Here is a 10,883-nt window from a genome sequence, read left to right on the forward strand (position 1 = left end):
GCTCTCACATGCATACCAGGCAATTGGAAATATCATGGCTTGTGTCAGGCGCACCTTAGTCCTCAAGGAGATATCCTTGCTCCTCAGCACTTGAAACACTTGAAACTGCGAAGGAACTGTTTCAAGTGCTGAGGAGCAAGGATATGCTTTATCTAGAAAGGGAATTAATTAGCCGGAGTTGTCCAGCATAGTTTATTTCAGTTGCTGTGGAACATTGAGTAAGGTACAAAGTCAGATTTGTAAGCAGCCTAGTTTGTAAAACCATCCTGCACTGTGAACAGTCTCTTTGCTGCTTTTTGGCCTCAGTCCTTCTCCCTCATCCCACAGCTGTGTTTCCACTGGGACCAGTCTCTCAGGCAGAAGAACGTCTTCACTTTCAGTTCCACTTGGTTAGCACTCCTACAAGCAGAACAGCTGTCTGTGGGCCATCGGGCCACGCAAGGATCAAATGCAGGCCCCGGCTGAGATCGCAGGGTTTCAGATGTGTGCATGTGGGGTGGACACTTAAGCATTCCTCTGGAGGCAGGTGAAAAGGAGGTGAATGTTTATTGGGTGCAATGTGATAAGCCCTCAGCTCAGTCAACGCTCAGTTCCCTCAGAAGCTATCCTTGTTTTTATGACTCGACTCAGAAAAAGCTCTTTATCTTTTTTTTTAATGTAACTTTTTACTGTGATTAGATTAACAGTTTACGGAACAAATTGGTTTTCCATTCAACCAAACTAAACCCAACGCACTGCCACTGAGTCGTCGTAGTGACCCCCATTGGGTTTCTGAGGCTGTAAATCTTCACTGACGTAGATCAGCTCCGTCTTCCTCTGCAGAGCAGCTGGTGGGTCTGAACTACTGACCTTCTGGTTAGCAGTCCAATGCCTTATCCACTACACCATCAGAGCTGCATTCAACATTCAGCAGAAACAGATCGTTATTTCAGTTTTCAACTTTTTGATTCAAGTTTATAAAACATATCTCATTTGGGCCCGTAGACTTCATACTTCAACAATTTCATACTGTTTGAGGGACAGTCTTTTTCTAGAACTATTAAGCTTTCTAGAACTCTTGCAAATATTGTGCTGGATTTTCCCTTTCTCCTCCAAAAAATTAAACCAAACAAAGCAGTCACTGTGTGTTTGAATCAATCTAGACCTAGACTTGGTTTAGTGTTACTCAGTTTAGCATGTAGTTATTGAGCCTGCTGTACGTGTTCAGCTGTGGAATGGGGGGGCAGACTGTCTTGTCCTGGGAGTCTGTAATCTTATTGGGGAGATCGATGTGCACATGTACTAAATAAGTCAAGAAAAAGGCCTTGTGCTTCAAGTTCAGTGGCTGAGGTGTAAACAGCGTGCTGTGCCCTGGTTGACACTCTCTCTGGTTGTTGGTTTGAGGAAGACTCTCTCAAGAGGTCTCCGTCCTGTAGTCCAGGCCTTGATGTGTTGGGGAATATGATTTTTCTTTGGTAGAACCTTAGGCTTTGTGGTGGAGAATTTACTAAAAAGGACATTGAACTAAATTAATTAAGATTATAGTCTGTGCTTTTCAAACTTGGTTTTTCCTTTTTAATTCACCAAGGCAAGCCAGTTTCTACCGGAAGCCACGTCAGCAGCATTATTCCTTCTTTCTCTGGACATGCCCTTTTCTTTGGAATACCCAAACATCAGTGAGGCTGTGGTGGCCTACTTGGAGCAGCTGAATTCTGAAAACTACAGTATTTACAAGAGGACGGCCGAGGTCGTTTATTCACTTGAGTGTACCTGTAACTTCATAGTGGATGTGGGGAAGAAGGTAAAAATCTTTCACTGTCTCCTGCGAGTCCTTTGATGAACTATTTAGAAAATTGAACCTATACTCTTCAGATACATGGACGTGTAACAATTGATCTGTTAAAGATGGAATGTAGTTATACCTGAGTGGGTCAATTACCATATTTTTACAAATAACGTGACCGTGGAAAACAACACGCCTACACGTATAACCACCGTGCACCTAGAAAGTGTGTTACTGTGTAAAAATAAGATAACAGATTAAAGTAAGGATATGCTTAGTACCAAAGTAAAACCAACACTTTAGATTAATGAATGGAGTGTGTTACTAACATCAGTGGTTAAAAAAGCAGAAATGATGGCAAATGTCTTAATGCTTACAGTGAATTCTTCTTTGTGAGGCCCCTGTGGAGTTTGCCTGTGAACACGTGTGCTCGGTCTCAGGGTCTCTGAATGCCCTCATCTCTTGAAGCTACTTAGTTAGCTCTCAGAGATTTTACAGTACATGAACTTGAGATTTACTGTTCCATTCTGTTTCTTTTTCAGGGGGAGAAGAATCTCGTAGAATTACTGGAGCTGGCAGACCAGGCCTTGCGTAGCTTTTCTGTCCATCAGCATTTCCCTCTAATAAAGGAAATCATCTGCCTTTGTTCAAAGATGTAATATTTTCTTTCCGAATCTACTTACATTATTACAGGAGCCTGTGTTTGTGTATGTGTGAATGTGTGCATGTACATGCATGCTCATGCTTTTATACTGAGGAGTTGTGACAGTGAATCTGATCTTAAATCTTGTATTTGCACTGAAATAGCTGTTACATGTTGACATTTAGGCTCTGTGTGCAGCTGCATGGGGCAGTTAACTGTCCCACACTCAGGAGTAAGCTTTAGAGATGCTACACTTGTGATCACAGCTCCTGGCTCGTTGTGCCGTCTGTCCAAGCCAAGGAGTCAAGCAAATTTGTTTATCATCTTACAGTCTTAATTAGTAACTTACAGGGGAATTTCTTTTCTTTTCTTTTTTTGTTATGTTACTTTGTGCCTCTCTCTTGCATGGATTTTTGGAAAGCATTAACCGCTGCTTAACGTACTCTGAGGAATCAGAGCCCATTCCAACCTAGAGTGGAGTATCTTCGTTGCTTTTTGAAAGAATTCATTCCAGGAAATGATACACATCCATGCTTTTTCTTTTATTTATTTTCCCATTATGCAACATAAATGAAAAGAATTTTAATATTTATTCTTATCAAGGCTTTACAATGACAGGGTAAGGCTACACGTTGTTAGGGATTGAATTTGCTAAGGCTATAGAATTTGAAAGATAAGAAAAGCTTGCAGAGAGCCCAGAAAGAGAAACGGGAGTGAGTACTGAGATGGAGAGTGGGTCGTGGTGGTCGAGGAGGAGCTGGGAATTGTTTATTCTGGAAATGAAAGGCTGCTGCAAGGTGTTAATTTAAGTTAAAAAAAAAAAAAACCACTGAGACGTGGAAGGAGTGAGGAGGTGGTAGTATCTGCACCTGTGCAATTCAGGCAGCAGGTGAGGATTCTCTGTCGCCTTGGAAGCTTGGCTGAAGGGGAGACAAACTGTATTACAACCTTAAGACTTGACTGGGGGTTCTTACTGATGATTTGGGTTGTTTGTTCTCTTTGAGAGAGAATATTCTTTGCCCTGAAACCAGTCAGTGCTACGGGGAGTGTTTGCTGATCCCGGGGCAGTTAAGGAAGCCCCTGTGGGAGGGCTTAGACTGGAAGAAGCCCCTCCTTGCGTTCTGCACTCTGCTTTGTCTGGTAACTCGCCTCAGGAATCTTGGGTGTTTTGCCTTTTAACCAGCTGGAAATCCGCTCAGGCCAGTCCGTTGCTCCAAGGAGAGAGTCAGAAGGTGTTCCTGCGCTTGCTGGCTCACCCGTTGCTGGCGGTGAAGGTTGAAGCTTACCGCTGCTCTCTGGAAATCACTAAGGTGAGGTGGTGGGTGGTCCGTTGTTTGTTTGTTGAAGGGGTGGGGCGGGGAGGGAGAACTAGCAGTGAGCCCTCTTATTTGATCTCCCAAATTAAGTTCCATGAACTACATTAAGTAAACACTAAATTGCATTAAATGTAAGAATGACTTTCCAGAACAATAGACGGGAATTACTCTCATTCTGCGAAAGTCATGCTGTTAAACTCCCTCAACTTAATAAGTCTGGTGGTTGAATTACTTTATTAGAGATTTTATTATGATTTTAATTTTACTACATTTATTTTATTATACATTTATTTGGTGTCATTTGATGATGGGAAAGATTATAAAGCAAAGTCTTCAAAGGCCAAGTCTTTGAGTGATTGTCATGCCCAGGAAGCTTAAGGCTTTATGGCCTAGATTTTACAGTTTCAAGTCTGTTTTCTTACTCATATTTTTCTTTTCCTTTCACACAACATTTATCTAATTATATTTTTGAATTGTAAAATACTTTGTTGTACAGTGATGCCTAGACTATTAAATGCCTGGCGTGTCAGTGTTGGAAAGAGCATCAGGCCATACGGAAAGGTCTATTCTCCCCTTGCTCACGAAAGCACCCTCTTGGTTTTGACTCTGAAAGAAAAGCAGTTCATGGTCATTACCCTGTTCTGGTCCAAGGTCATTACTTGTACGTAGGTGTGTAGCTGTCTTGGTAACAGAGGTCCTGAATGTTTGTTGTGTCCCCAGCCCGAGTGCAGTAACTTGAAGTGTGTTTCACTTTGCTTCTGTTTCTCTCAAACCTCAACAGGTAAAACTCAAGTCTTAGGCTAAGTTTGTTATTTTGTTTATGTCTTTCTGTCTGTAATATGAACAACTCTAAGAGATTCTGGTGGTCTCAGCAGGTTGTTCATGTAATTCATCAGGACTGCTTGTTGCCAGAAAATATCACAAGCCTCTCACCTGACTCACAGATGGTTAGGCAAGAGGCTCTCTTTATCCTCCCTCGGCGAAGAGAAAGTTTTAACAAACAGAAAACTAAAATGAACAGTGAATTAGAAACAAGAGAATCCTTAGACAAATCTGTATCATTAGTTTTGTAAAATATGTTTCTGTATTATTTTACAGGAATGCTTAGGGGTCCATAATGTCACTAAACCCGTGTCTTCAGTTTGTAATGGGATTCATTTTCTACTTCATCCAAAAGTTCTATATGAAATCTCCACATTTGGCATTCAAGAACCCAAAAATGAGGTATGACATGTGAAGGATAAATGTGAAAGGCTACTACTGCGATTCTGTTGGTTCTCAGCTAAGTTCAGGCAATATACTGTAATGAGGTAGTAGGATGGAAAATTGGAAGGAATCTTGTCTTTGATGTATGAGTTCAGTTGAGCTGTTATTTAAATGAAAAGAAATGTGGGGAATGGAGAGCACAGCACAGGACGTCCTTTTCTGAGAATTATGGTCATGCTGTTCAGTTATGTTTTTCTTCTGAGGCTCTGAGAACTATATAGAGCTACATAGAGCAGCTGGTTATTTCATTAAAGGAAATTTCTATGCATTGAAGGTAAAAAAAAAATGGAGTCCTGAAGGGAGGAGAACTGGTTGAGAATACAGTGTGGTGGTGGTGGTGGTGGTGGGTGCCGTCTGCTTGGTTCTGACTGAAGTACAGTGGAACAGAAGGCTTCCCCGTCTGGCACTAGCCTCACGTCGTAGCTACTCTCACGCCCTTTGTTGTCATCACTGTGCTAGTCCATCTCATTGAGGGGCTCCCTTGTTTTGGATGACTCTCTGCATAAAGCTCTTCTCTAGCGACTGGTCTCCCCCGATAATGTGTTCAAAGGATGTGAGATGAGGTTTCGGCATCCTTGCTTCTAAGGAGCATTCTGGCTGTATTTCTGAAGAGACAGCTCTGTTTCTTCTTCTGGCAGCCCGTGGTATATTCGGTATTCTTCGCCTGCCATAATGCCAGTGCGTCAGTTTTCCCCCATTCTGCCTTACTCATGGCCTAGCTTTCACATGCCCATGAGGTGATTCAGAGTACCATGGCTTGGATCAGGTGCACCTCAATCCCTAAAGTGACAACTTTGCTTTTGAACACACTAAAGAGATCTTTTGCAGCAGTTTTGTGCAATGCAATACGTTGTTTAATTTCTTGATTGCTGCGTCCATGGGTGTTGATTGTAGATCCAAGTTAAATGAAATGCTTGATAACTTCAGTCTTTTCTCTTTATGTCATGATGTGGCTTATTGGTCTAGAATAGAGTATAGATGAGCAATGGAAGTAGGAGGATTTGCAGGAAGAGATGCAGCTTGTAGGACCGTTCTGGACTTTAGCAGGAGTCCTAGATCCGCGAGATGCCGTGGTGGAGCAGCTCAGTCACTGGCCCGTTCTGTGTTGTTGGTTAGGTGAATGCTGCCGCCAAGGCCATCCTGATGTACCTGCTGCAGGGACGCTTGATGATGACAGCGCTGACCTGGACCAAGTTCATCGAGGCTCTGTGCCCCGTCCTCCCTGTGCTGCAGGTGGTCTGTGTGGTCCTCCCGTCCGACACACTGTTGCTGAGAGCGATTGATGGGCATGCATGCAGGCAGTAGGACTGCCGTGTTGTGAGAGCAGTGAGGGAATGCTACAAGGCTTTGGATGAGCGAGCAGGAAGTGTGACCCTTGCTTCTGGCAGAAGGTTAAACCAGGACAGCTAATCTGCCTGTGTTACTTTATGTGTCTGGATGGAAGGTGAGCATGTGAAGAGCAGGCATCTGATAGAAAAATAGGACTCAATTCTGTAGAAAGGCGTGGGGCGAAGCTGCAGTGCTTGTTAAGGTGGCTTTACATGATGCAGCTTGCCTCCTAAATCAGCCATTCCTGTGTGTGACTAGACTGATACCCTTTCCTGTGGGCAGTAAAGAAGTGAGGAAGTTCAGGTCCCTGCGTCTGTCAGAACAGAAGGGGAGATGGAGCGTGGTCATAGGTACGATTCTGTTTTGGGAAGAGAGCCCAGGCCTTGGGCCTTGAAGCTCGCTGTCTTGTTCCACACATCAGTTAGTGTGTGCGCCATGCCACCTTCATGCTCGGGTTGGGAAGGGGAAGGTGGGGAAGCAACGCTGCCGGCATGTGGAAAAAACACAGCACAAGTGTCCAGAGGGCCACATAGTTCCCATAGTTTCTCTACTCTTCTTTGCCTTTTAAATTTCTTTTGGTCAAAGAGTGTAACAAAACATTTGCCATTTGAGCCCTTTTGATGTGTGCAGTTCAGTGACATTAATCACGCTCACAATGCTGTGCAGCCATCACCACTTACCTGTTCACCCAGGGGTTTCGTCTCCCCAGACAGACTCAGTGCCCCTTAGACAGTGACTCCCCATGCCCCTCTTCCCACTGTCCCTGTCCATTGGCCTATTCCAGGCATTTTGTGTAAATAGGATCATAGTGTTCGCCTCTGGCCTCTGACTACCTTCACTCATGTCCTGTTTTCGGGGTGTGTCCGTCTGGTGGAGCTTGCGTTAGAACCTCATTTGCCTTTAGTGTGAATAACTTCCACTGTGGTTGAACCACATTGTGTTTAGCCAGTCGTCCCCTACAGACAGCTGGGCGGTTGCCACCTCTGGCTGCACTGCCCGTTGGCCACATGTGTGTCTGAAGCCCTGCCATCAGTCTTCGACGTGTACCTAGGAGAGGAATTGCTGGGACCTGGGTAATTTTATGTTTGGTTTTTGAGGAGCCTCCAAACTCTTTTCCTCCAGGTTATTCTTTAAATGCACTTGTATTTAAGCTCCTTGCCTCATGCAGGTTATTTTGAAAAATGTCTGTTTTATGCTGCTGATTGAAACTAAGTGTATGAGTTGCTTGATAGGCCAATGCAATTCTACAGGTTGGAAAGTTGTGCAGCATGTGGACAGTGAAGCTATATTTTCTCTTTTCGAAACTCTCTCAGGGCTATGCAGACCCAGAGGACACTCTGGGTAACTGTATTCTCCTCCTGAGCACAGTGGGTGCTGAGGCAGAGGGGGCCCTCCCACACACCACCTGGCTCAGGTCCGTGCTGCGGCTGTTACTGGTGAAGAAGCTGGCGTGAGTACCGAGTCATCCTCTTCTGACTGCGGAGGTTAACGGAGATGTGCTAGGAGAGGGTTCCATCTGCGGGGAACTGAATGGGATGGGCGGAGGGCAGGGCAGGTGATGAGTGAGACCAGGGAGAATCAGCGCCCACTAGAGGTGCTTCTGAAACATTGTCCAATTGTTGGGCCCCCCGTGTCCCAGCACTCTTGACCCCGAGTGCTGTGCCTTTGTGCCCCAGGCTGTATGCAGAGCCACCAAAGGGGACAGACTGCAGATGTTGTGGGGCCTTCCTCCCCATCAGAAATGGAGAGCTTCTTGGAATTGCCTTTTTCTAAGACATTTCTTCTCACAAATAAGTTTATCATACAAGTGCAGGGCCAGTAGCCTCCTAAACCCTAGAATGCAGGCATTTTCCTCTCATTTGGTTTGTGCTCTTACTTGGAAACTGAAAAATTGTCCTTTCCTTGATGATTATGTGTCAGTAATGTCCCAGCCATGTCCTATTTTCTGTTAGATTCAGCGGGTGCCCAATAGCTCCCACCTGCCTTAAAACCAGTAGCATGCTAGAATTGCCATCCAGCATTTTAGATTGAATCTGCAGATTGACTTCTGTAAGTTGATTGATGTTGACTGTGAGTCCATCTCTTCATTTGTGATTGTTGGTTATTCTTTGTTTCTGATGTTTGTTTTTCAAGCACTATAAAACTGAATCAATAGTCGGAGTTACAAACTAGGATTTAGAATAGAAAATATAAAATCATTATTAGGAATGTCACAGTATATACTAAGTATGGCTAATTTGTTGATTACAAATTTTATTGATATGTGTCATCTTTGTTGATACATAGTAACTCTTTGTAAGTATAGACTTTTGTAATTTGTAGTCATTTGTACATTGCAGATACTGACCGACATCTATGTCTTTAGGGTCCGCTCTGTAGCATTAAAGCTTTTTGCATTTCTTCTTACGAATGAAGATGGGGCCGATAGGAAGCGCCCCTGCGTAGATGCCGGCGTGCTCTCCAGACTTGCCAATTTATTTATCGTGAAAAACCCCATCGAGCTCAAATTGGATGACAGAAGAGAAGCAGTTATTAAGGTGACTGTCACTTGAGAGTGTTACTGTGGTCATTTGATGCATTGCTATGTCGCATTTTATGTTACATCCTCAAGATTGTGGTTGAACCGGGAGGACAAGAAGCAGTAGCATTGGGTGTGGTGGCTCATGGCAGTTCCATCGGGCTTCTGGGTACATTTATTTTGTGATTAGGTATCTCTTGGGTACCTACTGTGTGTCAGGCATGTCTCTCTTCATTTAGTATATATACTGGAAATACAAATTAGTTTCAGTAGTGTCCTAGATAGACAGACAGAAGGCTAATCAAGCAGAATGACATTTTCTGATGCATTTTCAAAACAAATATCCTGATAATCAATACTATTGAGAACTGGAAATTGAAAAAAAAAACAAAACAACCCATAACCACTGTTTTTAGCCTTTGTTATCAGAGGAAAAAACAACATCATAGGCCAAGGTGGCTTCTCTGGAAGGCTGAGTGGTTCAGACAATTAGTGGTTAATCTCTTTTCTGAATCTTTAGCCCAAGTATCCCTTCCGAGGTCTAGCCCCCATTTCCCTGCTCCCCTGTTTCCTTTTGCCCTGGTGCCCTCTTTCCCGACTTTGACTGGGATTGGGCCCAGATCACCCTAGGATGTGGAATTCCATGACAAGTCATCCACCTGTTCTCTGGTGGCATCTTCCCTGTGTTTTGTAACTTGGCCTGGCCCTTTATTTCTGCAGCCCCTCAGGTTTGTTTATTTTAGCCCAGTGCACTGAAGCCCGTGGTGGTTTTTCCTGGAGAAGTAGACGTGTTTGGTGTTCCTCTAACCTATGTGTTGGGGACCGCATGCTAGCCATGGCAGGAGCATCAGGGGCCCTCACAGCCAGCTCAGCACCAGGCTGGGACTCACTGAGCAGTGGTCACTCCCAGGTGCTGCGGGGACGTGGGGGCCAGGCCGAGTGTTCTGGGACTGTTTTTTTTTAAGTCCGCACTCCTATAGGGCAAGGAGATGGCTCTGGGTGGGGGAGGAGTTGGTTTGTTCTTTTTCTCCACCCTTTTTCTGTCACAAGCTTTGCTGTCCCAGACTATGTCCTGGCATGAAGTGATGTTGAGAACTGGTTGTGATGGTAGCTTTGATGGAGCACTAGGCAGCAGGTCCCTTCATGCTGTCTGCGTGGGGATCTCTCAGGAGGGAGAGGGAGCTGGTGGGGCTCCAGCGGGGGGCTTCTGGGAGCCCCAGGTTCCTGAGGCGCTTGGCTGCGGTTGCCTTTCTCAGGTGAGCCCAGCACCACCTGTAGAGACAGTATGTGAGTTGGGTGATTTCCGTGAGATTCTCACAGTCCTTGATGGGTGGCTTAGAATTTCTCCCTGGTGAAGGTGCGCTTTAACAGGAGACGCTTATTGGACACGGAGGCGCTTTGGCTCTGGGCCCAGTCCATCCTGAGTACAACACTTCATGTGATTTTCATCTGGACGTCAGTTAGCCAAGTCAGCCGGCGTTGGGAGCCCGTCACTGTGGCATAGCGACAGCATTTGCCTGGAGAACTGCAAGCAGACGAAAATCGTATTTTTAATTTATTTTCAGGTGGAGACTGTTGAGAAAGTATATGAAATCTTTACCTCAGATGACATTGATTTTGTTTTGAGAAAGTCAGCTGCAGAGCAGTTAGCTGTCATTATGCAAGGTAATGTCTTCAAAGGAGAATGAGTGTTGTGTTGCTGGTAACAGTTTGGGTGGCTGTGTCTAGTGCATGGATCAGTGGACTCAGCTTTTCAGGCCAGATGCAGCCTGCAACCTGTTTTTGTGCAGCCAGCAAGCTAAAACTGCTTTTCACATTGATAAAGAGCTGTGCAACCAAAAACCAAAAAAGAGTGTACAACAGAGACTATACGTGAGGAAATCCACACCCACTAACCTGGAGTTGACTCTGGCTCACAGCGCCCCTAGAGGACAGAGTGGAATTGCCCCACAGGGTCTCCAAGGCTGTCAATCTTCACAGAAGCAAAGCCCAAGCCACACCCACTGCCATGGAGTCCATTCTGACCCACAGCGCCCCTAGAGGACAGAG

General features: G+C 44.8%; 1 protein-coding gene across 1 annotated transcript in view; it reads left to right on the forward strand.

Moving 5' to 3' along the window:
* Positions 1 to 10,883, forward strand: part of RTTN (rotatin) — a 235,205-nt gene that overhangs the window by 59,035 nt on the left and 165,287 nt on the right. Inside the window, exons 12-19 of the mRNA XM_007955605.1 lie at positions 1,568 to 1,780; positions 2,305 to 2,417; positions 3,589 to 3,715; positions 4,820 to 4,945; positions 6,104 to 6,220; positions 7,630 to 7,766; positions 8,682 to 8,853; positions 10,400 to 10,499. Of these exons, the coding sequence (XP_007953796.1) occupies positions 1,568 to 1,780; positions 2,305 to 2,417; positions 3,589 to 3,715; positions 4,820 to 4,945; positions 6,104 to 6,220; positions 7,630 to 7,766; positions 8,682 to 8,853; positions 10,400 to 10,499 (1,105 nt within the window). The remainder of the gene's footprint in view (positions 1 to 1,567; positions 1,781 to 2,304; positions 2,418 to 3,588; positions 3,716 to 4,819; positions 4,946 to 6,103; positions 6,221 to 7,629; positions 7,767 to 8,681; positions 8,854 to 10,399; positions 10,500 to 10,883) is intronic.

Source organism: Orycteropus afer, unplaced genomic scaffold, assembly GCF_000298275.1.
Source record: "Orycteropus afer afer isolate SDZICR_OR568_19922 unplaced genomic scaffold, OryAfe1.0 scaffold00516, whole genome shotgun sequence".
NCBI lineage: Eukaryota > Metazoa > Chordata > Mammalia > Tubulidentata > Orycteropodidae > Orycteropus > Orycteropus afer.